Consider the following 24,755-nt stretch of genomic DNA (forward strand, 5'->3'; position numbering starts at 1 on the left):
GTCGCGGTTCCCGAGTGCATTTTCTGGAACTTGCAGACGAAGCGGATCCGCGGGGAAAAATTGCGCGAAATGTACGAACCGGCGAACTTTCGTGAACCCGAGTACGTTCATGCGTGTACAAAGTGTATCTTGTAAGAATATGGGGATGTATGTATATAGATATATTGAATTACGTGCAGTAAATATGATACCATTGCGTGTACGAGTGACGTTGGCGCGGCGAGACACGAGGCGGTGTAAGGGACGCTCGTAAGTGGAAAGGCCAGGGATTGGTCGACCGCCGGTTGCCGTATGGCATATAGTAACTAGCGGCAAAAATTCTGCTGCAGAACATTACTGCGATTTGAGTAAGCCAGTTGAGTGACCTTGATCGACAACCGCGTCTCACGTTCGCGATCGTTATTCAGTTTTCGTCGGTTTCGAGTGGCAGTTGTTTTCGGTTTTTTTCTCTTTTTTATTGTTTTCTTGTTGTTGTTGTTCGTTTGTTCGATTCGAAGTTTGAAACAAATTTGACAGAAACAAGTTTACCAAATAAACGAAGAAAAAAAAAAAAAAGAAAATGAAGAGTGCGACACGGTTCCTCACCTTCGCTTTGGCACTCGTTGCCGTTGCTCAGGCCTATCCAGGTAGGATCGTCAGATGGAAATTTTCAAATTAAGTTCAAATTAAGTTCATCGTCATTGCCTAACGGCGCCCGAATCAGAGATTTTAGATAGACGGTTGCGCAACGGATGTCTGAACAGTTCGCTTCTTCGTATTCTTCATTGTACGCGCTGCTAGCCAGAATATGAAAGTAAATCTCCGACTGCTCCCGTGTTCGACGATAATTGATTTCAGAAGTCGTACGACGACGGTCTCAGCTGTCCAACAATTTCGTCCATTCGCGATACCACGGGAACTCGCGTAAGTTAGAAACGATCGAACTGGAACACCATCAACGATGTGTTCGCGGTGATACAATCGACGATTTGTTGAAAACACCCGCGTATACGCGCAATGTTTATTAATCATATCATCAATATTCATGACCGGTTGATTAGCGATCTATATGTGTACTTCCGTAATTGTCTTGTACGTTGTACCGGTCGGTCGACTTGTTGCAAAGTTTCCCGGCGTCACACACTTCGTTTTCAAAGTCACGCGATTACCCCCGCGACTCGTCAACGGTTCGACAGATGTGGATCGTGACGTGGATTCTTAACGATTACATTTCAAATTTTGCATCGAAGAATTTGATTCGGAGAATTCGATGACTCGCACCTTTGTAGCATCCTTCGCTGACGCGGCTGAAAATTACCGCCGTTGTTCGAATAGTTGCGAAGAAATATTTTTTTCAAATCCTCGAACAACAAGTACATAACGCAAAGTTCTGGACTATTCGATATAACGTAGGGAGCTTCGCCGTAAGACGTAATAAAAATACCGCGCGCATCAGCTTCGTTAAGTTCGACGTTGTAGGTAGGATCCGGTGCGACAGTTACATCTGGCGTGAAATTCAATTGTTCGTAGCCCTCGTTATCCGCTCGTTCTCTTTAATCAAAGGTGATCCCAAAAGGGAAATAATATTTCATATTTCGGCCTCGTCTATTTATTCCTATTTCGTTTCGTTGATCCGCCCGTCAGAACCTCGTCATTATTGATATGTCCCTCGTTGCGTGAAATATTCACTATTTATATACAAGATGTCAAGATATACAAATTTGATACATCGGGACCGGAGCAACTCTCCTCCTCGCGCTCGTAAGAATTGCATAGGCGCGCCATTTGTTTGATAATATAAATTATTCAACGCCCGTTTACAAAAGGGGCGAACGTTGAAGTATGTACGTATAGGTATATGTACAGTACGTACGCGTGTATGGGTTATACACGGGCCGGTGCGCCAAGTAGCGACGAAAAGTTTCGCAAACTTTCAAAATTCGAATACGAACGAATGCGAATGCGTGTTTTCACATCTCGCATGCTAACGTAGGTATATTACACGTTTATACAGGTATACTTCTTCTGGTGTACTCCCTTATAAACTGCGCCCTTACATTTTTATACAAATTTAAAGTTTTGCAATTTTATACATCGACTAAGAAGCAGAAAAAAAAAAAGAGACAAACAAAAGGAGAGGAAAAAAAAAGGAAATGGCCGTGCAATGATAATAAATATTTTCCCTCACGTTCCCCTATGCTCCCTTGTTTTTTCTTTTCCTACATTAATCTTTCCGAACGATAGCTCGGCAGCGTGGGTATATTTTCATCATTTCGAGAAAACTTTTGAACCGCTTATTGTTCGGCGCGTAGGTGTGTCTCATAAGATGACCTTTATTTCGAATCGGGGAATCGGAGAAATGACGTCGCCCCCCACCGAAATCCCTGGAAAACGTTACAAAGATGATTATAACGTCGTCGAGGTATTTTCGCATCTCTTTTGTTCCCTCTACACGGTATTTATTTACCGATATTTCTCTCACCCTCCGGTGCACGCGCGTTTAAATTCCGGCGTTCAAAAAAATCGTGCGGGGGCGTTCGATGTATATATCTATCCATCGACTATCAATACGCGCGCCCATCGCACAACGCCACGTGTTTCTGCACATTCGTCCTACAGGATTCCAGAACGTGAACGTTGACTTTTCCGGCTAAACGTACGCGGCGTAGCGGGGTGAGCTTGCGATAATCGCCTGTAACGTGCGCCGATGACTTTCCTCCGGGTTGCGTTGCCGCGGAGAAGCTGTTGACCTTAGAAGAGTAATGGGAATTGGTTTAATGCCAATGGCGAGAAGCGTTCCGACCGCGCGGCGACCTCTTTTCAAATTTCAAAAAAACAAACCGGTACAACGTAACGCGTATTATACCCAACGACGCTTTTGTTACAACGAATGGATAATAATATAAGCGACAACGTATGCGAACAATTGGAATTGCGCAATGGCTGACAATGCCGACAACGTAAACGGCCTTCCCTTCGAAAAACTTTATCATCGGAGTTTACAACGCAAACGTATATCATACGCGCGTTGCACGCACTCCCCCAGTTGTCGAGTGCAGTTGTGCAAAAATAGATACGGTACGAGTAGTTGAGAAAAAAAAAATCAATAATTTCAATAACGCGATTTCGATATCGTTTTCACTTTTTAACGACGCGCACTTCGGAAATTTGCAAAATTCGAACATCGTACACCGATACTATAGTACATGTAGTATACACCACGGCGTATCCAGACGCCTGCGCCTGTACGTAATATTTCTGTACGTTGAAGAAACTGGCTCGGAGCGTGTTGCTTTTTTTCTCTTTTTTCTTTTTTCATTGCAATTTTTTTCCTCGTTTCTTATGCGCTCCGCGTCGTATCCGCGCGGTACATCGATGGTCCTTGGTCGGTACGGGTCCGTACGTAGCGATCGGAGACCGGTTTTCCGGTACCTACGTGCACGTTATTATACACCAGGTTCTGTGTGTACCGAATCCTTTGCAACACGTTTCGCCTGAACTTTGCTGCAGGTGATGCCGGCGGTGGAACTGCGCGGTTTACGTACGTACGTTCTACGTACCTGTTCCCAAATAAACGTACCCCGTCGGTCCCTCTAATCTACACCTAATTCCGCGCGATTATATCCCGATTACGAACAAATTACGTCATACTCTATAACCGCTCGACGTAGATAATATTCGTAATTTTGCGCATAACTAATTTTGCAACGGTGTCGGTGTACGTACCGTACGTATACGTACGCGGCGGAGTACAGCCGTAACGGAACCACATCATTTGCGTATTGTTTCATTACGTAAACGCCAAACGCCTCGCTTATACCCCATGGGGGTTTCGTTTCTGCAGTATCCGATCCGATTTACGCGACGTAGAGAAGCGATGGTATAATTAAAGAGATTTTCGATGTCGCACAGATACATATATATATATAGATACGTACATACATATTTAAGTGGTGCTCCGGTCGAGAATTAAACTTATTACCGAGAAATCCGCGATCCTTCGGCTCATTTTCCCTACCATTGTTCCCCCCTCGTATACGTACGTACACGTATACCTATACTCGTACATACGTGTATAATCAATGCTCGTTACTTGCGGCCGTCGCGAAGCCACCGTTCCGTCCGCGGGTCTGTCACTCGTTACACGAGTGTAATTAAAATTGCAAGGTCATGTGGGAAGCGTTCCAATATTACCGTATAATCGTATTATCGGTTTAGGGTTTCGTGTCGCCCCAACGACGACTTCGCCTCTTCTTATTTTTCGCGTCCTCTCCAAGGTCTTTGTACAGCAAAGACTCTCATTATACCGCGCTTAAGTCCGTCTCGAATTACACCGAAGCTCGGTATATGCATAATATACATATATATGTATATGTATATATGTATTTATATATGTATATATATATTCGCCCGTGCACCGCGTTAGTCTCGTGTAATATTATATGGAGAAATTATGCTGATTTTTCTCAAGCAAAGCAGCGAACGCTTTACACGCGTGAATGCGGTATATTGTGCCACGTTGGAAAAACTGATTTTCATTAGCACCGAATACATGGGATTCAAGTTCTTTGTCGGCCTTAATATAATATCAATTCGAATCGAAGAACCGGCGCTCCGGCGGTATCGGAAGTTTTTAATATCGTTAAATTTCAATGAGGAAATAAGAGAGGCTCAATTGTACGTACATTCGTACCGCTGATTTCAATGAATAAATTAGAGACTACACGGCCCCGAAGTCGTGCCATTTCGATGAGGAGGCAGCGAGGAAAGAGAGAAAAATAAAAAGAGTTAAAAACTAGGAGGGGGGGAGGGGGGGGAGCTTGAACAATTGCATTTTTCCACGAAGTGATATTACCTACTTGATTCGATATAATCATATCCCGGATTAAGCTAATTTGCAGACGGTATACGCACGTAGATATGTGTGTGTGTGCGGAGAGCCGTACGTCCGTAAAATCGTGCCAGCGTTGCACGCTGCGCAGTTCCAATATGACATTAATTATGTAACGTTACATTGCATCGGTGTAAATAGCGAAAAATTGAAAAAAAAAAAAAGAACACGTACGAACCTATATGGAAATTGACGATCATAGACAGATCTACAAGTTCTGTACTTGCGATAATGAATATTGTACTAATTTTTTCCAGGGACGCGTTCTTCGAAACCCGAGAGTTCGGCTGAAGAACCTGAACAGCTTTTCATCATCGGCGGAGGATCCGATCTCGAGGATGGATTTGACAAGGGATTCTTCGCTTCGATTCAAGACCCTTTTGACGGCTTTCTGACGAGCGTGCAAAGTACGTAAATCTGTAGTATAATATTAGAAAGAAAGAAAGAAAAAAACAAAAAAACAAAAAACAAAATGAAAACACCAAACATTCAACGAGTAGGTGTCCGCACGAATCACGAATCAAAGTTTGAACGGAGGCCTCCTGCTGGTAAAAAAGCGCCGTTAAAAGTCCCCTGAATTTACTTTGGAACCGTTTCCCAAGCGTACATCGACGACCCCTCGAAAACCATTCCCCACTCTCCGGAGACTTGACGTGATTGCGGATTTACATTTCGTCATCTCGACGGAGATGGGGGCGGATATGGTTTTCAAAGGCACCTTGTAGCGGGCCATTTGTTCGCGCGTGTCATCAGAGGACACGTGTTGATAATAACGTTAACTCGTTGCACCTTCAATCGAAAATATACCCACCCACGCGCGATCCGTTTCACGTTTCTTCTTCGTTTTTTTTTTTTTTTTTTTTTTTGTTCGTACGCGTTTTTTTTTCCACGTAATTTCAACGCGTTCCGCGCCCTTTCGACGATGCGTAACCGACGGTAAATTCGAGGAAAAATTCGAGGAGAATTCGTTTTTTTTTTAATAAACGTTGTACAAAAGAAATATGGAAATACTAATTTTCATTTTCTATATAGGAAAATTTTATACGGTAAAAAAGATATGGTGATGCGCGCGCGTACATAATGCATAGCCATAGTTGAAAAGGTACGGTGTACGGGTGGTAAAGCGAGCGTTAAGTTTTATTTTCCACATGCGGCGAGAAGGAAGAACCTTGTCACCGGACTCTACAGGGATACGGTCTAGCTGCTTGATTTGCATCACAAAATGGGTGGCGTTAAAGAAAATAGCGGGGTAGAAGGTCGAGCGCCCGTTAGATTCACAAGTTGAACCTCGACGGCTATCCTGGGATGTGCTACTCATTGTCCTTTGCGGACCCTTGTTGACATCCTGATGTCTTTCGTCTGTCCCTGGCGCCGCGCAAACTTTCAGGTCTCCTCCACCCTCACCTCACTCGCTGCCCCTCGAGAGGTCGATGTGAATAAGAAGGAGATCGAGTGGCCTGTGCTCCGCAGAAACGATTAACGCTAAGGCGTCGTTCGACGGCTCGGGTTTGATGCATCAATGTACGTGACTTCGACGTCGGCTCCGACCGGCCGGTCGTGTGCATGCCGGGGCTATTTCTCAAGGTCGACGTGTCTAGCGATTCCATAAGTCGGCCAATGAAACCTGCCATTTTTTTGTTGCCTTTACCCCCCCCCCTTTTCCTCGTCTGGAACGAATTGATGGTGAAATATCAAAATTTCAGAGCAGAGAGCACGTGAAAAGTAAAGGTGCAGGAGGCGAAGAGAAAAGGGGGGCAAAAAACGTGGTGCGGTTCGGTCATGATTTGTCGATGAAATATCGTCGAGGGATGTCCCCGTTGAACTGGCTGGTCTAGTTTATAAACGTGGGGGTTCGTGAAATCGTTAATAGTTGTGTCGTGTGCGACTCTGATGTGTGTCGCGTGACTTCAGGTCTGAGGAACAAACAACACGTCGAGCTATTTATCCAACACCGAACGTCGGCCTCGGTGTACTCGTACGAAGCTTTATTATATGGGCCATTCCACGTGAACCGGATCAGTCACCTCTCAGATATTTTTTTAATTTGGCATGTCGATTGTCCATGGGGAGTTAGATTTTTGTGCCGAAGGATTTTTGAATTAGTGCAAATTTCGATTTATTATGAACAATCGAAAAATTGAGAGGCGGTTTCTTTAAAAAATCATAACTTCGTCAAAAATGATGTGAGATTTAATTTTTTTTTTTAAATTTACGCGGATGAGGCTATAGATTTATGAAAAAAATAAATCGTGCCGAAAAAATTTATTTATCATTTGTTTATTTGACAATGAATTTTTAAATGATTTTTAAAACACTGATGGATAGCACCAAAAAATTTAAAAAAAATGCTGACATATACTTTGAACTATACTACAGCCTGTGAATTAATTTCAGAGATGCGTTCGGCTTTGTTTTCGAGTAAAAAATCATCGAAGTTGGCGGCGCGCATAAATTCGAGCTCGTCGACGCCTATGCGCGTGATGACGCGCGTCGAGCGACAGAGACCCTATCTACTCTCTACGGACGCTACTTGGTGTACGCTCGACCGCGGTATTCACGAGTCATTTTCGCGATGATAGACACCGTTAAAAAATCTGGAAAAAATTCCATAGCTTCCCCATAACACGGCAAAGCCATAGAGTAAGTTTCAGAGATGTGTTATTTCTCGTTTTCGAGATATCCGGACGCATTGGGACTCCGCGCTCGCTACTTGGTAGACACTCGGCGGCGGGATTCACGAGTCATTTTCGCGATGATCGACACCGTTTAAAAATCTGAAAAAAATTCCATAGCTTCCCCATAACACGGCAAAGCCATAGAGTAATTTCCAGAGATGTGTTATTTCTCGTTTTCGAGATATCCGGACGCATTGGGACTTTCCATGCTCGCTACTTGGTAGACACTCGGCGGCGGAATTCACGAGTCATTTTCGCGATGATCGACACCGTTTAAAAATCTGAAAAAAATTCCATAGCTTCCCCATAGCACGGCAAAGCCATAGAGTGAGTTACAGAGATGTGTTATTTCTCGTTTTCGAGATATCCGGACGCATTGGGACTCCGCGCTCGCTACTTGGTAGACACTCGGCGGCGGAATTCACGAGTCATTTTCGCGATGATCGACACCGTTTAAAAATCTGAAAAAAATTCCATAGCTTCCCCATAACACGGCAAAGCCATAGAGTAATTTCCAGAGATGTGTTATTTCTCGTTTTCGAGATATCCGGACGCATTGGGACTCCGCGCTCGCTACTTGGTAGACACTCGGCGGCGGAATTCACGAGTCATTTTCGCGATGATCGACACCGTTTAAAAATCTGAAAAAAATTCCATAGCTTCCCCATAACACGGCAAAGCCATAGAGTAATTTCCAGAGATGTGTTATTTCTCGTTTTCGAGATATCCGGACGCATTGGGACTTTCCATGCTCGCTACTTGGTAGACACTCGGCGGCGGGATTCACGAGTCATTTTCGCGATGATCGACACCGTTTAAAAATCTGAAAAAAATTCCATAGCTTCCCCATAACACGGCAAAGCCATAGAGTAATTTCCAGAGATGTGTTATTTCTCGTTTTCGAGATATCCGGACGCATTGGGACTTTCCATGCTCGCTACTTGGTAGACACTCGGCGGCGGAATTCACGAGTCATTTTCGCGATGATCGACACCGTTTAAAAATCTGAAAAAAATTCCATAGCTTCCCCATAGCACGGCAAAGCCATAGAGTGAGTTACAGAGATGTGTTATTTCTCGTTTTCGAGATATCCGGACGCATTGGGACTCCGCGCTCGCTACTTGGTAGACACTCGGCGGCGGAATTCACGAGTCATTTTCGCGATGATCGACACCGTTTAAAAATCTGAAAAAAATTCCATAGCTTCCCCATAACACGGCAAAGCCATAGAGTAATTTCCAGAGATGTGTTATTTCTCGTTTTCGAGATATCCGGACGCATTGGGACTCCGCGCTCGCTACTTGGTAGACACTCGGCGGCGGAATTCACGAGTCATTTTCGCGATGATCGACACCGTTTAAAAATCTGAAAAAAATTCCATAGCTTCCCCATAACACGGCAAAGCCATAGAGTAATTTCCAGAGATGTGTTATTTCTCGTTTTCGAGATATCCGGACGCATTGGGACTTTCCATGCTCGCTACTTGGTAGACACTCGGCGGCGGAATTCACGAGTCATTTTCGCGATGATCGACACCGTTTAAAAATCTGAAAAAAATTCCATAGCTTCCCCATAACACGGCAAAGCCATAGAGTAATTTCCAGAGATGTGTTATTTCTCGTTTTCGAGATATCCGGACGCATTGGGACTTTCCATGCTCGCTACTTGGTAGACACTCGGCGGCGGAATTCACGAGTCATTTTCGCGATGATCGACACCGTTTAAAAATCTGAAAAAAATTCCATAGCTTCCCCATAACACGGCAAAGCCATAGAGTAATTTCCAGAGATGTGTTATTTCTCGTTTTCGAGATATCCGGACGCATTGGGACTCCGCGCTCGCTACTTGGTAGACACTCGGCGGCGGAATTCACGAGTCATTTTCGCGATGATCGACACCGTTTAAAAATCTGAAAAAAATTCCATAGCTTCCCCATAACACGGCAAAGCCATAGAGTAATTTCCAGAGATGTGTTATTTCTCGTTTTCGAGATATCCGGACGCATTGGGACTTTCCATGCTCGCTACTTGGTAGACACTCGGCGGCGGAATTCACGAGTCATTTTCGCGATGATCGACACCGTTTAAAAATCTGAAAAAAATTCCATAGCTTCCCCATAACACGGCAAAGCCATAGAGTAATTTCCAGAGATGTGTTATTTCTCGTTTTCGAGATATCCGGACGCATTGGGACTCCGCGCTCGCTACTTGGTAGACACTCGGCGGCGGAATTCACGAGTCATTTTCGCGATGATCGACACCGTTTAAAAATCTGAAAAAAATTCCATAGCTTCCCCATAACACGGCAAAGCCATAGAGTGAGTTACAGAGATGTGTTATTTCTCGTTTTCGAGATATCCGGACGCATTGGGACTCCGCGCTCGCTACTTGGTAGACACTCGGCGGCGGAATTCACGAGTCTTTTTCGCGATGATCGACACCGTTTAAAAATCTGAAAAAAATTCCATAGCTTCCCCATAACACGGCAAAGCCATAGAGTAATTTCCAGAGATGTGTTATTTCTCTTTTTCGAGATATTATTGTGGCTTAATATGTCCAAGTAGCAAGCGCGGAGTGCCATATGCGTCCCTATATCTCGAAAACGAGAAATAACACATCTCTGAAACTTACTCTATGGCTTTGCCGTGTTATGGGGAAGCTATGGAATTTTTTCCAGATTTTTTAACGGTGTCTATCATCGCGAAAATGACTCGTGAATACCGCGGTCGAGCGTACACCAAGTAGCGTCCGTAGAGAGTAGATAGGGTCTCTGTCGCTCGACGCGCGTCATCACGCGCATAGGCGTCGACGAGCTCGAATTTATGCGCGCCGCCAACTTCGATGATTTTTTACTCGAAAACAAAGCCGAACGCATCTCTGAAATTAATTCACAGGCTGTAGTATAGTTCAAAGTATATGTCAGCATTTTTTTTAAATTTTTTGGTGCTATCCATCAGTGTTTTAAAAATCATTTAAAAATTCATTGTCAAATAAACAAATGATAAATAAACTTTTTCGGCACGATTTATTTTTTTCATAAATCTATAGCCTCATCCGCGTAAATTTAAAAAAAAAAATTAAATCTAACATCATTTTTGACGAAGTTATGATTTTTTAAAGAAACCGCCTCTCAATTTTTCGATTGTTCATAATAAATCGAAATTTGCACTAATTCAAAAATCCTTCGGCACAAAAATCTAACTCCCCATGGACAATCGACATGCCAAATTAAAAAAATATCTGAGAGGTGACTGATCCGGTTCACGTGGAATGGCCCATATGTATACGCTTGAAAAGCAACTTCTCGCTTATATGTGTATACACATATGTATTATCGAAGGGTAAAAACTATTTACGTACTCGCGACGAATGCGAGTGACTCTTAACGACCGTAAGCGCGTATACCGTATTGTGGGTGTGTATTAAAGCGGAGGTAATTCATGAAGTCTGCCGATTCATAATTCCCGATTCACGTGTACGTGTATCTTATCTCGTATTCCAACTTCTTCGAAGAGTACGTCGAACGATTTAATCGTAAATTGTAATTGGCGCGACACACATCCATTATTCATATAACGCATGCATGTAGCGACGCAAAGGACCCCGAAGTTTTAAACGTTTCATTTAATGAACATTTAACCGACATTCCGCGGTTAACCGGCGAAACGAACAATCGCGATATTAATTCGACGAGTTAAATGAAGGCTTTACCTCACCCACGATTTCCCGACGACGCGCCATACATACACAGTTGGCTGCGCTAGCTATATACATACATACATATATATACAGAACCCGCACGGGGAAACTCAAGAGTCGGGGTGTAATTGTTCCGTCTTATTAACAAGGCGAGGCGCGTCGCTTCTCCGCGCTACTTAAGGAACCCCGACATATTTATCAAAACTTATTAAATGGCCTGGAAACACGGAGACCATAGGGTGCAGGACGTACGGGATAATGCGGAGGGTGGAAGAAAAAAAGAAATGTAAAAACGCGCCTCGCGGGCTTGACGAATCCCGGGTTAGCCGGCGCGCCGCATGAGAAAAGTGAGCGGGGGGGCTCTTTCCGACTCTCGCAAAAGCATATTATCCGCGAGCGCTACGCCAATTCGTTTCCAGAATATACGTATAGCTATACATACACACCGTATGCGTTGTACCCGATGTGTTACGATAAATCTCGCTCGCGTTGATGGCGTAATTTTCGAGCGTAGTGACGCAAAATGTAAAAATTAAGGACAACGCCTCCGAACAACTCGCGGTGACAAGGTCGCATTGTAACCGAGTCGCGTACGGGCGGTCTCGCGTTTGAATTTTTCCATCTGTATCAGACGCGATTCGCATTCCCTCTTGTCAATGAAAAAAATAGACGCGCGTGTATTATATACGGCAGATATTCGCAGCGGTATCGTTTATGCTGCGTACTTTCACCGCGACACGACGACGAACCGAACACAACCGCTGCGTCGGTCCCGCGGCGTAGGTGGAAATGCTCGAATTCGCTGCGTGTTTTCAGCTGCCGAACGGACGCGTTCGACCGCCAACTAGTTGCTCCGGCGTGTTATTGCACAGCCGTACCTATACCCTCTGGCCTCCGTACCTCCATTCAGATGATTGTGTCCCCATCGTATCGTTGTCACAAAATTGCAGACCCGCACGCCATCCTTTGTGTTTCCACGGCCGTTCCACCTTTCCTCATCTTCCTAAATTATCACGTAAAGATTCCCCGCCTATCCTCGTAACAACAATGCCCGTATCGTATGACCCATATACAGAACTGTATATCCGTATTTTGCGTTACAACCGAAACTTGTACGCCGGAATAACCGCGCTCCTATATATATAATGTACATACATATTTCCTCGAATCGATTACAACGGAGAAAAGTTTAGCGCGGAATTTCGAAAACTGCAGTTGGAAATTACATACGCGTGGTCGAAAAGAGGTTTTCAAAGGTGATGATTCCCTCTCGGATCGGACGTCTTTTCAATTTTTATTTTTATTTTTAACGAAGCGTATGCACGGAGTCGCTTTCACCCGAACAAATGTATGTAGGTGGATGTGCACACGTAGTCGTTCGTTGTATGTACATGGAAACCTTCAGCATCCGCGGCATCACCCGTGTACATGTACATGTATACGTACATACCTTATATGGGACGGAACGAGCGCGACGGATTTTTAGGATAAAACGTAAATGCGGAAGCGTGTCAATTGGTGCTCCCGCGCTCGGCGGAGACGCTCGTATTATACCTATATAGATTTTACAGGCTAGAAGGCCCCGATGAAAAGGGGATTGATGGTGTTACGGGGTGAAAAAGATGTATGGAGCGCACTGACAAGCCTCAGAAAGAAGGACACGGAAATGATTTTTAAATTTACTAACCTTTTCCATCGCTTGACCATCCGACGCTGCACGAGCCGCCCCGTCATGAGACGTAGACGGATCGTCATCGCGCGGATGCGGAATCATTGAGTCGCGAAACGAGGCTGAAAAATAAATTTCGACTCAAGGGTAAAAAAAGAAAGAGACGTAGAGAAAGAAGAAGAAGAAGAAGAGAAAAACGACGAAGAGAGAAACCTGCAGTAATCGCTTCTTTATATGTATATTAAGTACATACATAATGTATACATAACGCTGCAGTTACAGCGGGTAATGTGTCCTCATGTACGAGATTATAAACTTCAAGTATATATCCAAGATGGTATAGCCAGTATAAGCAAAAATTATTGCAGCTTCTCAAGTATTTAGGGCTAGCCGCTAGGTAGAAAAAAATTAATGGGTCTTAGCTGGTTCTGCAGCGCAGGCGAGGGCAAGATCGTTCTTCGGTAAAAAAGCTCGACAAAGTTCGAAAAAACAAAAAAAAAAAAACCGAGATAGAGAGAGAGAGACAAAAAAAGAGGACGAAAAAAGAAACGTACGGGGGTAGAGGGAAACTATACAGCGTCGGCTCCACTTTACTTTGTTTCGCGATGTTCTCTCGGGAGATGTAAATTTATTTTATAATGAGCCATTTGCTTTGAAACATCGAGCAATAACGTGGACGGCATTTGCTTCGGTGGTTCTTGCAACGGGTTCACCTTATTCCATGACAGTTTGACGGTAACAAATGGCGATAGGAAATTCAGGGAAAATGGTTGATTTAACTCCCACTACAGAATCCGCAATGTTAATAACATTCCAAGTCGCGCGGAAACATCGCCGTGGGAGATGTTTTGCCTGTTAATATTTTTCTCAAACGTGCCTAAAGTCCCGCACCTCCGAACTCCGTAGGCTAGGAGGGCGGTTCCGACGACGAGCAGTCACGTTCCGAAATAAAAATTACCGAATATTAATAACGGCGATCAACATTTTTTCAGGCATGATGAGCAGACTCAGGAAACAAATGTTCGACGCTCTGCCGAACTATCACGGCGCGGGATTCTTCGGATTCGGCGATATTCCCGAAGGAGCTAATTCCACCTCCACAACGAAGGTCAGTAAACGTAACATCCGTTTGACGAGAGTGAAGCGAATCGCACTTGTTGTTTAACGGCGATTAAAAATCTTCCTCAATATCGCGAACAGGTAATCGACGGTCACCTCGTAACGATAAACGAAACGACGTACGCCACCGGTGACGACAACTCGGGATCGGTATTTCGCATCCGAATCGTCGATATAAAACCAGACGACGAGGAGACGATCGGTAATCCGGACGCGGAAGGTATCGCAACGGCGAATCCCGACGATGAACTTCAGCCGACCCAGACCACCCGAGCATCGGTTGACCGCGACGTCGAATCCGTCGAAGATTTCAACGAGAACGAGATACCGAAACGACTCGTTCAGGTGACGGCAGCCTGAACGTCTAATAATTTATGATCGAATGAAAGGCACTGTTTTACGTATTTATATACTTATGTGTGTAACGTTAAGTTCGTAATGATGATAAATGTAATATTGACGGCATATAGTCTCTGTAATTATTACAATGCGTATATAAATACATCGGATTCGTTATGGCGAAACCGTAATACACCTGTTATACATAAAAGTTATATACAATATAATATATTTCGTCTTACGATCGGTAGATCAAATATACTATATACATATAATTATAAATATAATATATGCAACCTGTGGAATGTTTTGTTAAGTTTATTATTATTATTATTTTTTATTTTTATTTATGGATAGAATTACACGTTACAACACACTTGTAAGTATACTTATTCGCGGAGACTGGCCCTCGACAAACCAAAACCAAGAGAATATCTACTCGGATACGACTGTAACATGTTCGGGCAAAGGATTTCAACCACCGACTTCTTATGTACGTACTTCAAAGTGCAGCACTTCGCCAGAAGTGTATCGCAGAAATTTCTATACGCGAGTAGAAAACGAGATCAAATTCAGAAACTACGTTTCGTGATTATACCGGTGGCTGATGTCTCTACTTTGTGTTTCAATATCTCAACACAGACACGCATTGTAATAATCCTCGTCGAACCGCGGCTGCAGTCTTCGTTCGCAGACCGTTGCACTTCGACTCGGATACGTCTAAGGTTTCCATATCGTCTGCACGAAGCTATTTATCTTTTTCAAGTTTTTTTCTCATCTTAATCTCGTTATTATTTGTTTTTTTTTTTCAAACGCGGGGGCTAGCGATGGCGATCTCGCACCGCCGGCGAGTTTTCCCGGTTTATTCAACGTGCGGAGAATTTCAGATTCTGCATAAAGATGTCAACAACGAGTCAGCGATTTTCAACAACGAGAGCATTCCACCAGATTAACTTTCAAATATCCATACGCTTACTCTCACCCTGCATGCACAGTACTTCATACATACGGTAGCATGCATTTAGGCATGTGCGCTTCGCCCGAAAATTTACAAAACACAGCACGGAACGAACCCCATTTTTCTTCCCTTCAATTTTGACCTCGCCAAGATTTTTTAATCATCACCAGTTCTGTTTATATTGAGGCTAACACACACACACACATAAGCACGTTGATTACTGTGATCCAAAAAAATCGAATGAAATATCACCTCGTCGTACGGATGCTTTATCGCAATATTTTTCGTAATATTACTACTACAGTTTCGCTAAACGTTGACAGAAAGAGTCGAATCAATCTTGAAATGTTGCCACCGCTGCCGCTGATGTTGCAACGTATAAGGCTTCGGATATGATTGAAAGATTGCAGCATCGTTTATTATATCTATGTATGCCACCGTAAAACTAACCACATCACCCGTTATGCGCTGTGAATAATTCTATATCATTAAAGAACTTAATGTGCCGATAAAACATCACGTCGAGTTGGCCTCGAATGCTTGAAGAGGAGCCTCGCAAACTCAATAATTCGACGAGGTGTACGTACAGTACACGTACTGCAATACGTAAAAGGTGAGTCCGCTGATCGTTACCCCTTCGATAGATTCATGGATGAAAAATCGAAGTTCAATCCGCAGATATATTTGATCGATTGCGAATTGTTGAAATTCTTCACAGGTGATGTTTACGAGATATTTTTCTACAATTTTATAATAATTCGTAGGTATTTATGTACAGTACGGTTCGACGCCAGGATCAAGCACTTTATATGAATCTTAAAAAATTGCGGGTCGTTGAAAGCTCAGCTCTTTGAATTTATGCACGCCAAGCGTAAAGTCAAAAATTATGTAAATCGTCCCTGCGACATTTCTTTTTTTATTTTCTATTCAACGCAGATGGATACAGTTTTTCTTCCTCATGTTTTAAATGGTTTGTATAAATGTATAGCTATGTCCATATTAAAAGGATCTTATGGTGGAATTATGAAAAACAAAACATATACATACCGATTTGGTTGGTACTTGTTTCATGTTGTATAATAATTGTGTTTAATCGTTGAACTTTGAAAAGTTGAAAGGTGAATTGGACAAAAATGAAAGGTAACCTTCTCTCAATACCTTATTATTATTAATTATGTATTATATATGATTCATGTAATACGACAGAAGCCGATATTTGGTGATTGGATGGATACTATTATCGATTATTAGTAATGACGAAGGATGTTGTGGAGAAGAAAATCGATGGAACATCCTTCAATGGGGCGGTAATGTGGGTATACATCTTACACCAGGAAGGCATCGTGTACACGTTGAGTTATCACAATTTATCGCAGTCGTTGTAGTATTATAATTTTATAATTGTGATAATTATCCAGTGATTGTGTATACATATATATTATACGATTCGATCGTATCATCGAATAATTAATTCGTTCATTCATCGTGCGGTGATCGCGTATAATTCAAAAAGCATTCTCATCCACCGAATAAACCAAGGGAAGACAACTCGAGGATTTCGATGCGTTAGGGTGTAGCTAACGAGCAATTATTTTCCCTGTCTGCAATCGTCTCAAGATTCATTTCTCAGCATCGCGAAGAGATATGTATTACGAGGATATTCAAAGAAAAAGTTTCGAACGCCCATCTCTTAACAAAGAAATAAAATCTTTGCCGAATTCATCAAATGATCACATTGTCCAGAATCGGTGGGAGGGGCCACGTCTATACGGTTTGCTGCATGATAAGGGATTATATGTATGTATGAATACGCGCTGATATTATTGAGGTATTTTCAGCACTCACTGCCGAGAAGTAGAAATTATTCAGAAAGTGATTCAATATTTATTGCGTTCTTAATGGAGTCTAGACTCCTATCGATTTCAATATACATAATAAACTTGTGCCATTTTCGAAGCCACTTTTATACTTTTAACGAGGCTAACTTCAATTTTTTTCATTTATTTATTTATTTTTGTTTTTTTGTACAAGTTGAAGAAATCCCGTAAGATTTCACACGGTGCTCTTGCTCACCTATTTCTTCCGCCGACTGCGGTTTACGTTGAAGAAACAAACGGAGAAAAAAAAAATCTACCACATTAATTGGAATTATTTTTCATCTTCGGACTAGTGATGAACTAGAAAAATTTCTCACCGGAATCCTTCGTGAGTTTACTGTCCTGCAATCGACCTGTTACCTATGATGTATGATAATTTCTATCAAGAATATGAAAACTTAAATTAGTAATTCTACTCGAATTATGCCTCACTCGTGTATTTCAGATATTGTAATGAGCAGTTACAGAAATGTTCCTGCCGCAATTAACTTCTATTATGCATGCATTACATCATAAGCACCTAATTTATATTTTTGGTATGAGCAGTGGTATAAGTTGTAGGTCAGATTAAATAAAAAATGAAAATTACAATAATTACTCAGACATTCTCTTATTACACTTGTAAATGAGGGGACTATGTAAATAAATTTCGTTGGGGCCATTCTTAATTTTAACATTTTTTATACGATACTACCTATCTACTCTCAACGCTTGTAAATTGTAATATGCTTTTGATTCAGAATGCCATGTTATGTGGGAAAAAGAATCTGATTCCTAGATTAGCCTGATTAGTGAGACATTCGCGTACAGATACATCTTCTCAGGTCCCTGTATGAATACCTATTTTTTAATCAACGATGCATTCAATAAATCATTATATTTATGCAACGAATATACGACAGCAGCGCTTCGCTCTAGGTTTATGAAACTAAGCGGACGTTCGATATTTGATTTTCGCGTATTCCTACGCCGGTGTCTTCTCCCAAATGCATTTGAACAAAATATATCGGTGACTGCTTCGTTGTGTGGATATCTCCGGATGTGTTACGAGAATATCTGCAAGCTCCATTCAATCAAATTCCCACAATCTAAGCTGCAAGCAAACCTTGAATGTGATATAATAAAAAGAATCTGATTATGCGATGAAACTTAGTCATAAATTTCTGGTGTCAGGGGCGCATGACGAACCGCCAACCAATCGCGTTCCTTCTCTCATGGTCAATGAATGCTGAGCTTTAGGCGCTAAAATTCGCTCGCTTCTTGTACGTCAGGCTTGAGTAAGAGCAGTGGAGTGACGCGATCGATATGCTTGGTTTATTAGAATTTCATCCTACCCCAGCTGTTATCTGGCATTTATTGGTGGAACGAAAATGTGAGTAGATCCAAGCAGCCTGGTTAGAAATTATAATTCGACCAGTACTCAGCGGCATAAGACTGCTACAAAAGAACCCAATCCGAGTATAGCATGGCCTCGGCATCAAGTACAAGTGCTCGAAGCCTGTTTGTTGATTCAAAGATGAGGTTAGCAGACAGAGTGCAAGTTAATGTCAATAATGTTGCCTCGTTAGCCCGGCAAATACAGAGGGGATCCCGTAGCAGCGAGGTAATGCTAATAGTTTCTGTATATTTTAACTTTTTGTGTTTTAAAATTCAACGAATTGAAATACTTATGGCATTCGAAATTTTGAATTAGATATTAATGCATTCCTCGAGGAATTTCGCGCTGCAGGAAAACGGTTTCGAAAATGCGGAAGCGAATTTGAAGAAACTAGCGCTCATCACGGCTCATTTAGAATTCCAACTAGATGCCATCGATAGGAGTTCTGGAAAATTGGAAGAAGTCACGGAACAAGTACGTGCCATGCAAAGATGAAGATTCGGAAGGGCACTAATATGTTGAACTTCATTCCCAATCTGCCGAATGAAACGAAGGCAGAAAAACTTTCAACTCGAAACTCTTCTAAAGAAGAAATAAAAATTCCGTCTTTATTGAAAATATGTTCTCATATTGTGTGTCACAGTACTGAAATGGAAAATGGATAATAAATACAATTACTATGCAACACTTCTCTCTTTTCATTTTCTTCCTCGATAGCAACCGTTGACTGAAGATTGGTACTTCCGTTGTTAACGTAGTAACCATGGCAACTGAGTCCTTTTGGTACCTCGTACGATCGTTTCAAATTGGCGCATGCATTCCCGCCATGAGCGGCATCCACGCTACCTGGCGGAACTTGTCCAGGTCAGCTTTCGTGGTACGTTACGCCGTTCTATCTTCTGCTCGGTGATTTCAACTACCATGCCACCGAAGACGTAAAATTTTTCTCTGAACGTCCCTTTTCCGGTTACACTGTAGCGCGTGTCAGGTAACGAAAATTGTTGTAATTTTATATCCACGGCCATCTGATTTATCTATTCAGAAATTGGATGGCTTCTTATTAAAATAACGTTCAATATGTTGTGCTAGGCCGTTATATTGAATTATTTCCCTGAACTGGATTATGTGAGACGCTAAAACTTATTCTAACCTCGCTACCGAGTATTGTCAACAATACGTTTCGCTATGTCACCAGTGTGTTGCCTGTTCATAATTGATGGAGTGATAATTTTCAACCGCATCTACTCTGGATAGAAAGATCAAGCAGTCTTTCTTGAGCTCATACCTCCAAACCATCGATCATGTGCATTCGAAATGCAGTAATGCATGCTGTGTTGATGTGTTTGACTAGGGCCCACAGTGGATGTCTACTGTTCAGTTTGGTTTTTAACTCAAATAAACTCAATTTAACGATGCTCTGATCTATTGGAAATTCGGGAATCTATTTGCGGAGTTAATCCCGTGATTCTGTATTAACTGTAATTCCTTTTACATCATGAGTTGTTTGCAAAGTACTTGGCTCACTCGACTTTTGGATTTCACCTTCAATTTATCTAATAACGTCGTGAAGCTAACAGTTGAGTGATTTCCGTATGTTCAATAGTTTTTTGTAGATCTTTTTCAGTCATGAGAGTTTATTACGGGTCCTCATATTATTCATCTGTTAACATAACCTGTTTGTCTTCAATACATTCACTGCAGCATTTCTGAGTATAACAAAACATTATTAAAATAAATTGTCATAACTTGTTTCAAAATTAGCTGTATTAAGTTATTCTTTCACGTGCCTGGATCAAAGATTATCATACCCTTCAGCCTGACAGTTGAGCCAAATCCACAGCCATTACTACCATGTTATTCTTGCACCTTTGTACATAAGATATTTTTGGTTTGTTCTAGCTGCAGGATGAAGCAGATCGTCACGAACCAAACAGTCAAGATCCCTGAAGGATTGACTGTCTCCGTGAAGTCACGGACAGTCACCGTTAAGGGACCACGAGGCGTTTTGAAGCGTTCTTTTAAACACTTGGCCCTCGATATTCGTGTAAGCATTACTATTCATTTGGCGTTATTCTTTATAATAGATGTATAGTTGTTTTTATAGAATGCATCAATCTTATTGAGAATCTAGTCTTCTGCATTCAATTGTAATCAATGATGATTTTTTGGATTCCCCTTCATTTTACAATAAATGATAAATCCGTTCTGACGACACAAATTGAAGCAAAGATATTTCTTTTCAATTATTTTAACAAGCAGTATTTTCATCCAAAATTTCTAATTTTCTTGTTATAGATGGTAAATCCAAGGCTATTGAAAGTCGAGAAATGGTTCGGAACCAAAAAGGAGTTGGCTGCTGTACGCACGGTCTGCTCCCACATTGAAAACATGTTGAAGGGTGTTACCAAGGGATATCAGTATAAAATGCGTGCTGTATACGCCCATTTCCCCATTAACTGTGTGACAACGGAAAACAACACCGTAATTGAGATCCGTAATTTCCTTGGTGAAAAATTCATCCGCCGAGTCAAGATGGCAAACGGTGTTACTGTCGCCAACTCAGCCAAGCAAAAGGATGAACTAATCCTAGAAGGAAATTCTCTCGAAGACGTTTCCCGTTCCGGTGAGTCAAATATCTTTACTCTGTTTGGAAATATTGACAGTAAGATGTACAAGTTCCATTCTGTGAAAAATGTCAGGTAGTTTATATTACAAGATTGACGCGAATTATGATGATTGAAGAGTTTTTCTTTTTCCAAACTACCTTGAAGTCTAAACTCGCAAATTGATTTGATGACTTTATTTTTTCGAATGATTTTCTGTTTTAGCGGCATTAATCCAGCAATCCACGACCGTAAAAAACAAGGATATCAGAAAGTTCTTGGACGGTCTTTATGTTTCTGAGAAAACGACAGTTGTACAAGATGACGAATAAAAATGTTTAACGCATTGAATTCGCGTATGATTATTGAAAAAAATTATACAAAATAAAACTCACACAAATTTTATAAAACCCATACATCAAGTTCTCATTCCACCGATATTTCCGATTCGTAAGGTTCGTCGCAATGACGAGCAGGTATACCTACGTTCGATACTTACATCAAGTTCAACCATCCAAAACACTCGATTTGTTTCTTCTCGCACTAGCAAACCTGCTCTCGTTGCATCTATGTATGTTCAGCTCTGTTTGAAGTTTTCAATAAAAATGCGTTTCCGTTGATATCGTTGGGTCTGCTGCCCTGAAAGAATTCCGGGCTGAACAATGACATCGAATATTCGCATACGGTCGGTTCAGCCATCCGAAAATTGAAATTTTGTACTTCGGTCTATTCAGTAATACAACTAGATTGTTTCGGAACTGCATTTCAAAACCAGACAACACTGATATATAAATGAAGAATGATTCAGTCCGCAAAAGATGAGCATACTCACGTAGATTTTTCGATAACAAAAATATTTAGAAAATTTTTGGTCAAGTTGGTGGAAGTTTTGAATATGGTTTACACGTTACTCGGGCAGGTTTGACGATGCACCTCATTACCTCGACAGGAAACGTAAAGCTCATTTATTGTTTGCTACTGTGCTGTGGATTAAATCATCGTGATGCAGCATTTAACCGCGATCTGAACAGCAATTATTGACAGGTACATCGACGGTATTAATTATGATCGGGGACAATTTTGCCCGTTCACGATTCGGTGATTATTTGCGTCAAGTATATAAGGATTGTACGATCAAACGGATTGCAACTCTTGACCTTGTATCAAGGTCTGTTTGTTCGTACAGGTGCAAACGGTCTACTCGCGACTGTCCCAACAGATATAATTACGTAAGTTGCATTTAATGCACCTGACAATCGTCAAGATCACGTGAAAATAGAAATAATAGAAAATCAAGGTGCAATATTGATAATTTCATGTAATTTTCATTGATACAGATGTTGGACACAGGGTCTCTGACGTACTCTATGCAGTAGATGCATCATAGCTGAACAATCACCGTGTTAAGCAATTTTTAATCAGATTTTCGCCATTTATTTAATTATGTCGCTAAGTGTACTTTGCTCCGTCAAGATTAAAATCGAATCACCAAGGTCTCCGCGCAACCTTGTCAGCTGAGCTTTGTCGTTTGGAACCGAATGTCCCAGAATTGATTATGGTGGTGCAACATAGATATACATGTGGGTATATCATACGCATAGTGAGCCATCATAACTCAATTGATTTTAATATACCTGATTCCTCGAAGCATTGATATCAAAATCGACATTGATTGTTTAACTATGAGTTTATGTTTATATTTTATCGAAATGAACATTCTGAGTATACACTCGATAAATATAGATGTACTTTTGAGAATATCAGATGGACTCTGTCCTTCGCGTATCTGAAATGCGTATATGCTTCTGTGATTGCGTCGGACGTATTATTCATCGTTAGCACTCCAAGTGAGCCAGCGAGAGTTTCAAAGTTTGGCCTCTGTGGTGGTTATCGCCTTTTGTCTCTTCTTGGGGTCGCGGAGCTCAATTTACACATATACACCAACATTAGAAAAGTTTTACTTCAATTCCGCAAGCCAATATGTTCCCTTGGCTCGTGATATTCGACAGAATTATATAAAAAAAAATGTTATTCATCTATTTTCGAGAAGTCGTCATCGATTTAATTGCACATTACATTATTGCAATCGTAATTTTTTTCTCTCTCAACATTTCGCAGCATCGTTTTGATTTCCCTCGAATTTTAAGACCAGAAACTCGCTCATGGGCAGTGAATTTACACGCTAATGGAACTTCCGTTCTCTGCAGCTATGCTATTTAACTGACAACTACGACATTCAAGTTCAAAATAATTATCGTTCGCCAGTCCCCTGCAGTCGGTCGGCTCTATGAAAAATGAGAGAAAAAAAGTGTGCTTCGGACGTTCCGCTCATTGTCGTGGGAAATTGAAATTTCTATCCGGCACGAGAAATAATTAAACCAGTTTTTTCCATCGGTTAGAAGAGGACTCGAGAAGACTCGGTTCTCGGGGCCTGAATCTTCGCTTTGCAGAAAAAAGCCGCGCACGTAACGCGGTTGGCTCTCCAAAAATAAGTCACGGGAGCAGAATGGAGTGCGACGTCACGGTGGCTCAAGGGTTGTGCTCGACTCTCTTCGTAGAGATGTAATAAAATTTGAAAAATAATAACAACAATAATAACAGTAATAATGATGAATGAATGAAAATCCGATGGCACACTAGTCGAATTGAGTCCCGTAAAACGAAACGGAAGAGAGACTCGAAATTTAGGGAAGAGTCTACTCGTAGACGGCTGAAACTATACCTCTACCTCTGCCATCGTAGAGCTTCACTTGAAAAAAAGCTCTCGCATAAGAAGAAACGTGGAAAATCAACGCGGCAAAAGTTGCACCGGATCGTGGATAATTAATTCGCTGACTCTTTTTCTAAAGTTGTACAATTTCTGCTTTCGCATAGTGTATATGTAGATATACTGCGGTATGAATTATTTCTTATCTTTATATTTTCGAATTGTTTTCCGTTTTGTTTGTTTTCTTGTTGTGTTGTTTTCTTCTGTGTTTGTTTCCGACGCGTAAAACATAAGATCATACGTACCTGATATGGTGAACAATTATTCTCCGCAATTATAGTAACACTCGAAGATCGAACAGAATAAATATTAGAAACAAATGGCACCTCGGATAATTTACGTGAACATCAAATTTATTTATTCATCTCTATGTAGATCGGAAATACATAAGCTATTAATTTCATTGATCGATATTTGTAATTTGACAATATCAAGAGGATAATTAACGTGCCTTCAGAATACGTGTATATATTAACTGAGGAAATTTGGTCTTCTTGTCAATGAGAGACGAGAGTGAAAGAATAGATGAGAGATGGCTTGTCGCGAGTAAATATGGTTAGACAAAGGATATTTACCTAGTTCGGTTGTAGATTATCGTGAGGCACAATGAACGCGAATCTCCTTGACAAATTTCTACTCAATGTCCTTTCAAAATTTTATTTGAACGGATAAAAGTTCCATCTGAATTTAAATATGAATGAAACGAGTAGGTTGAATTCGCTTGAGGGACCTTCGGTCTTTTACTATGAAGTCATTAACCCTTAACCACGTTTTAACGAACTTCCGATTCCTATTTCCCCCG

The 24,755-nt window shown here is 41.5% G+C and overlaps 3 protein-coding genes across 3 annotated transcripts; all 3 read left to right on the plus strand.

The window, feature by feature from the left end:
- Window positions 1-313: 313 nt before the first annotated feature.
- On the plus strand, window positions 314-14,675 carry LOC105692121 (icarapin-like). The gene is made up of 4 exons (XM_012411129.3): window positions 314-626; window positions 5,128-5,277; window positions 13,905-14,020; window positions 14,113-14,675. The coding sequence occupies exons 1-4, from the start codon at window positions 560-562 to the stop codon at window positions 14,389-14,391; spliced, it is 612 nt and encodes a 203-aa protein (XP_012266552.2). The 5' UTR covers window positions 314-559; the 3' UTR covers window positions 14,392-14,675.
- A 3,789-nt stretch (window positions 14,676-18,464) lies between these two features.
- Window positions 18,465-19,268, plus strand: LOC105692021 (BLOC-1-related complex subunit 7). The gene is made up of 2 exons (XM_012410891.3): window positions 18,465-18,808; window positions 18,899-19,268. The coding sequence occupies exons 1-2, from the start codon at window positions 18,671-18,673 to the stop codon at window positions 19,076-19,078; spliced, it is 318 nt and encodes a 105-aa protein (XP_012266314.1). The 5' UTR covers window positions 18,465-18,670; the 3' UTR covers window positions 19,079-19,268.
- Window positions 19,269-19,421: 153 nt separating this feature from the next.
- On the plus strand, window positions 19,422-21,537 carry LOC105692005 (60S ribosomal protein L9). Its single transcript, XM_012410867.3, has 4 exons — window positions 19,422-19,571; window positions 20,483-20,627; window positions 20,879-21,206; window positions 21,412-21,537. Exons 2-4 carry the CDS (start codon window positions 20,490-20,492, stop codon window positions 21,516-21,518), a joined length of 573 nt encoding a protein of 190 aa, XP_012266290.1. The 5' UTR covers window positions 19,422-19,571; window positions 20,483-20,489; the 3' UTR covers window positions 21,519-21,537.
- Window positions 21,538-24,755: the final 3,218 nt, after the last annotated feature.

This window comes from Athalia rosae, chromosome 2 (genome assembly GCF_917208135.1).
Source record: "Athalia rosae chromosome 2, iyAthRosa1.1, whole genome shotgun sequence".
In the NCBI taxonomy this organism is placed as follows: domain Eukaryota; kingdom Metazoa; phylum Arthropoda; class Insecta; order Hymenoptera; family Athaliidae; genus Athalia; species Athalia rosae.

Excerpts from the sequence above, each read along its gene's own strand:
- LOC105692121 (XM_012411129.3), top strand. The coding sequence starts at position 560 with ATGAAGAGTGCGACACGGTTCCTCACCTTCGCTTTGGCACTCGTTGCC. Across the intron at positions 5,278-13,904 it reads CTTTCTGACGAGCGTGCAAA|GCATGATGAGCAGACTCAGG; the intron begins GTACGTAAATCT and ends ACATTTTTTCAG. Across the intron at positions 14,021-14,112 it reads ATTCCACCTCCACAACGAAG|GTAATCGACGGTCACCTCGT; the intron begins GTCAGTAAACGT and ends TATCGCGAACAG.
- LOC105692021 (XM_012410891.3), top strand. The coding sequence starts at position 18,671 with ATGGCCTCGGCATCAAGTACAAGTGCTCGAAGCCTGTTTGTTGATTCA. Across the intron at positions 18,809-18,898 it reads GGGGATCCCGTAGCAGCGAG|ATATTAATGCATTCCTCGAG; the intron begins GTAATGCTAATA and ends ATTTTGAATTAG.
- LOC105692005 (XM_012410867.3), top strand. The coding sequence starts at position 20,490 with ATGAAGCAGATCGTCACGAACCAAACAGTCAAGATCCCTGAAGGATTG. Across the intron at positions 20,628-20,878 it reads ACTTGGCCCTCGATATTCGT|ATGGTAAATCCAAGGCTATT; the intron begins GTAAGCATTACT and ends TTCTTGTTATAG. Across the intron at positions 21,207-21,411 it reads CGAAGACGTTTCCCGTTCCG|CGGCATTAATCCAGCAATCC; the intron begins GTGAGTCAAATA and ends TTTCTGTTTTAG.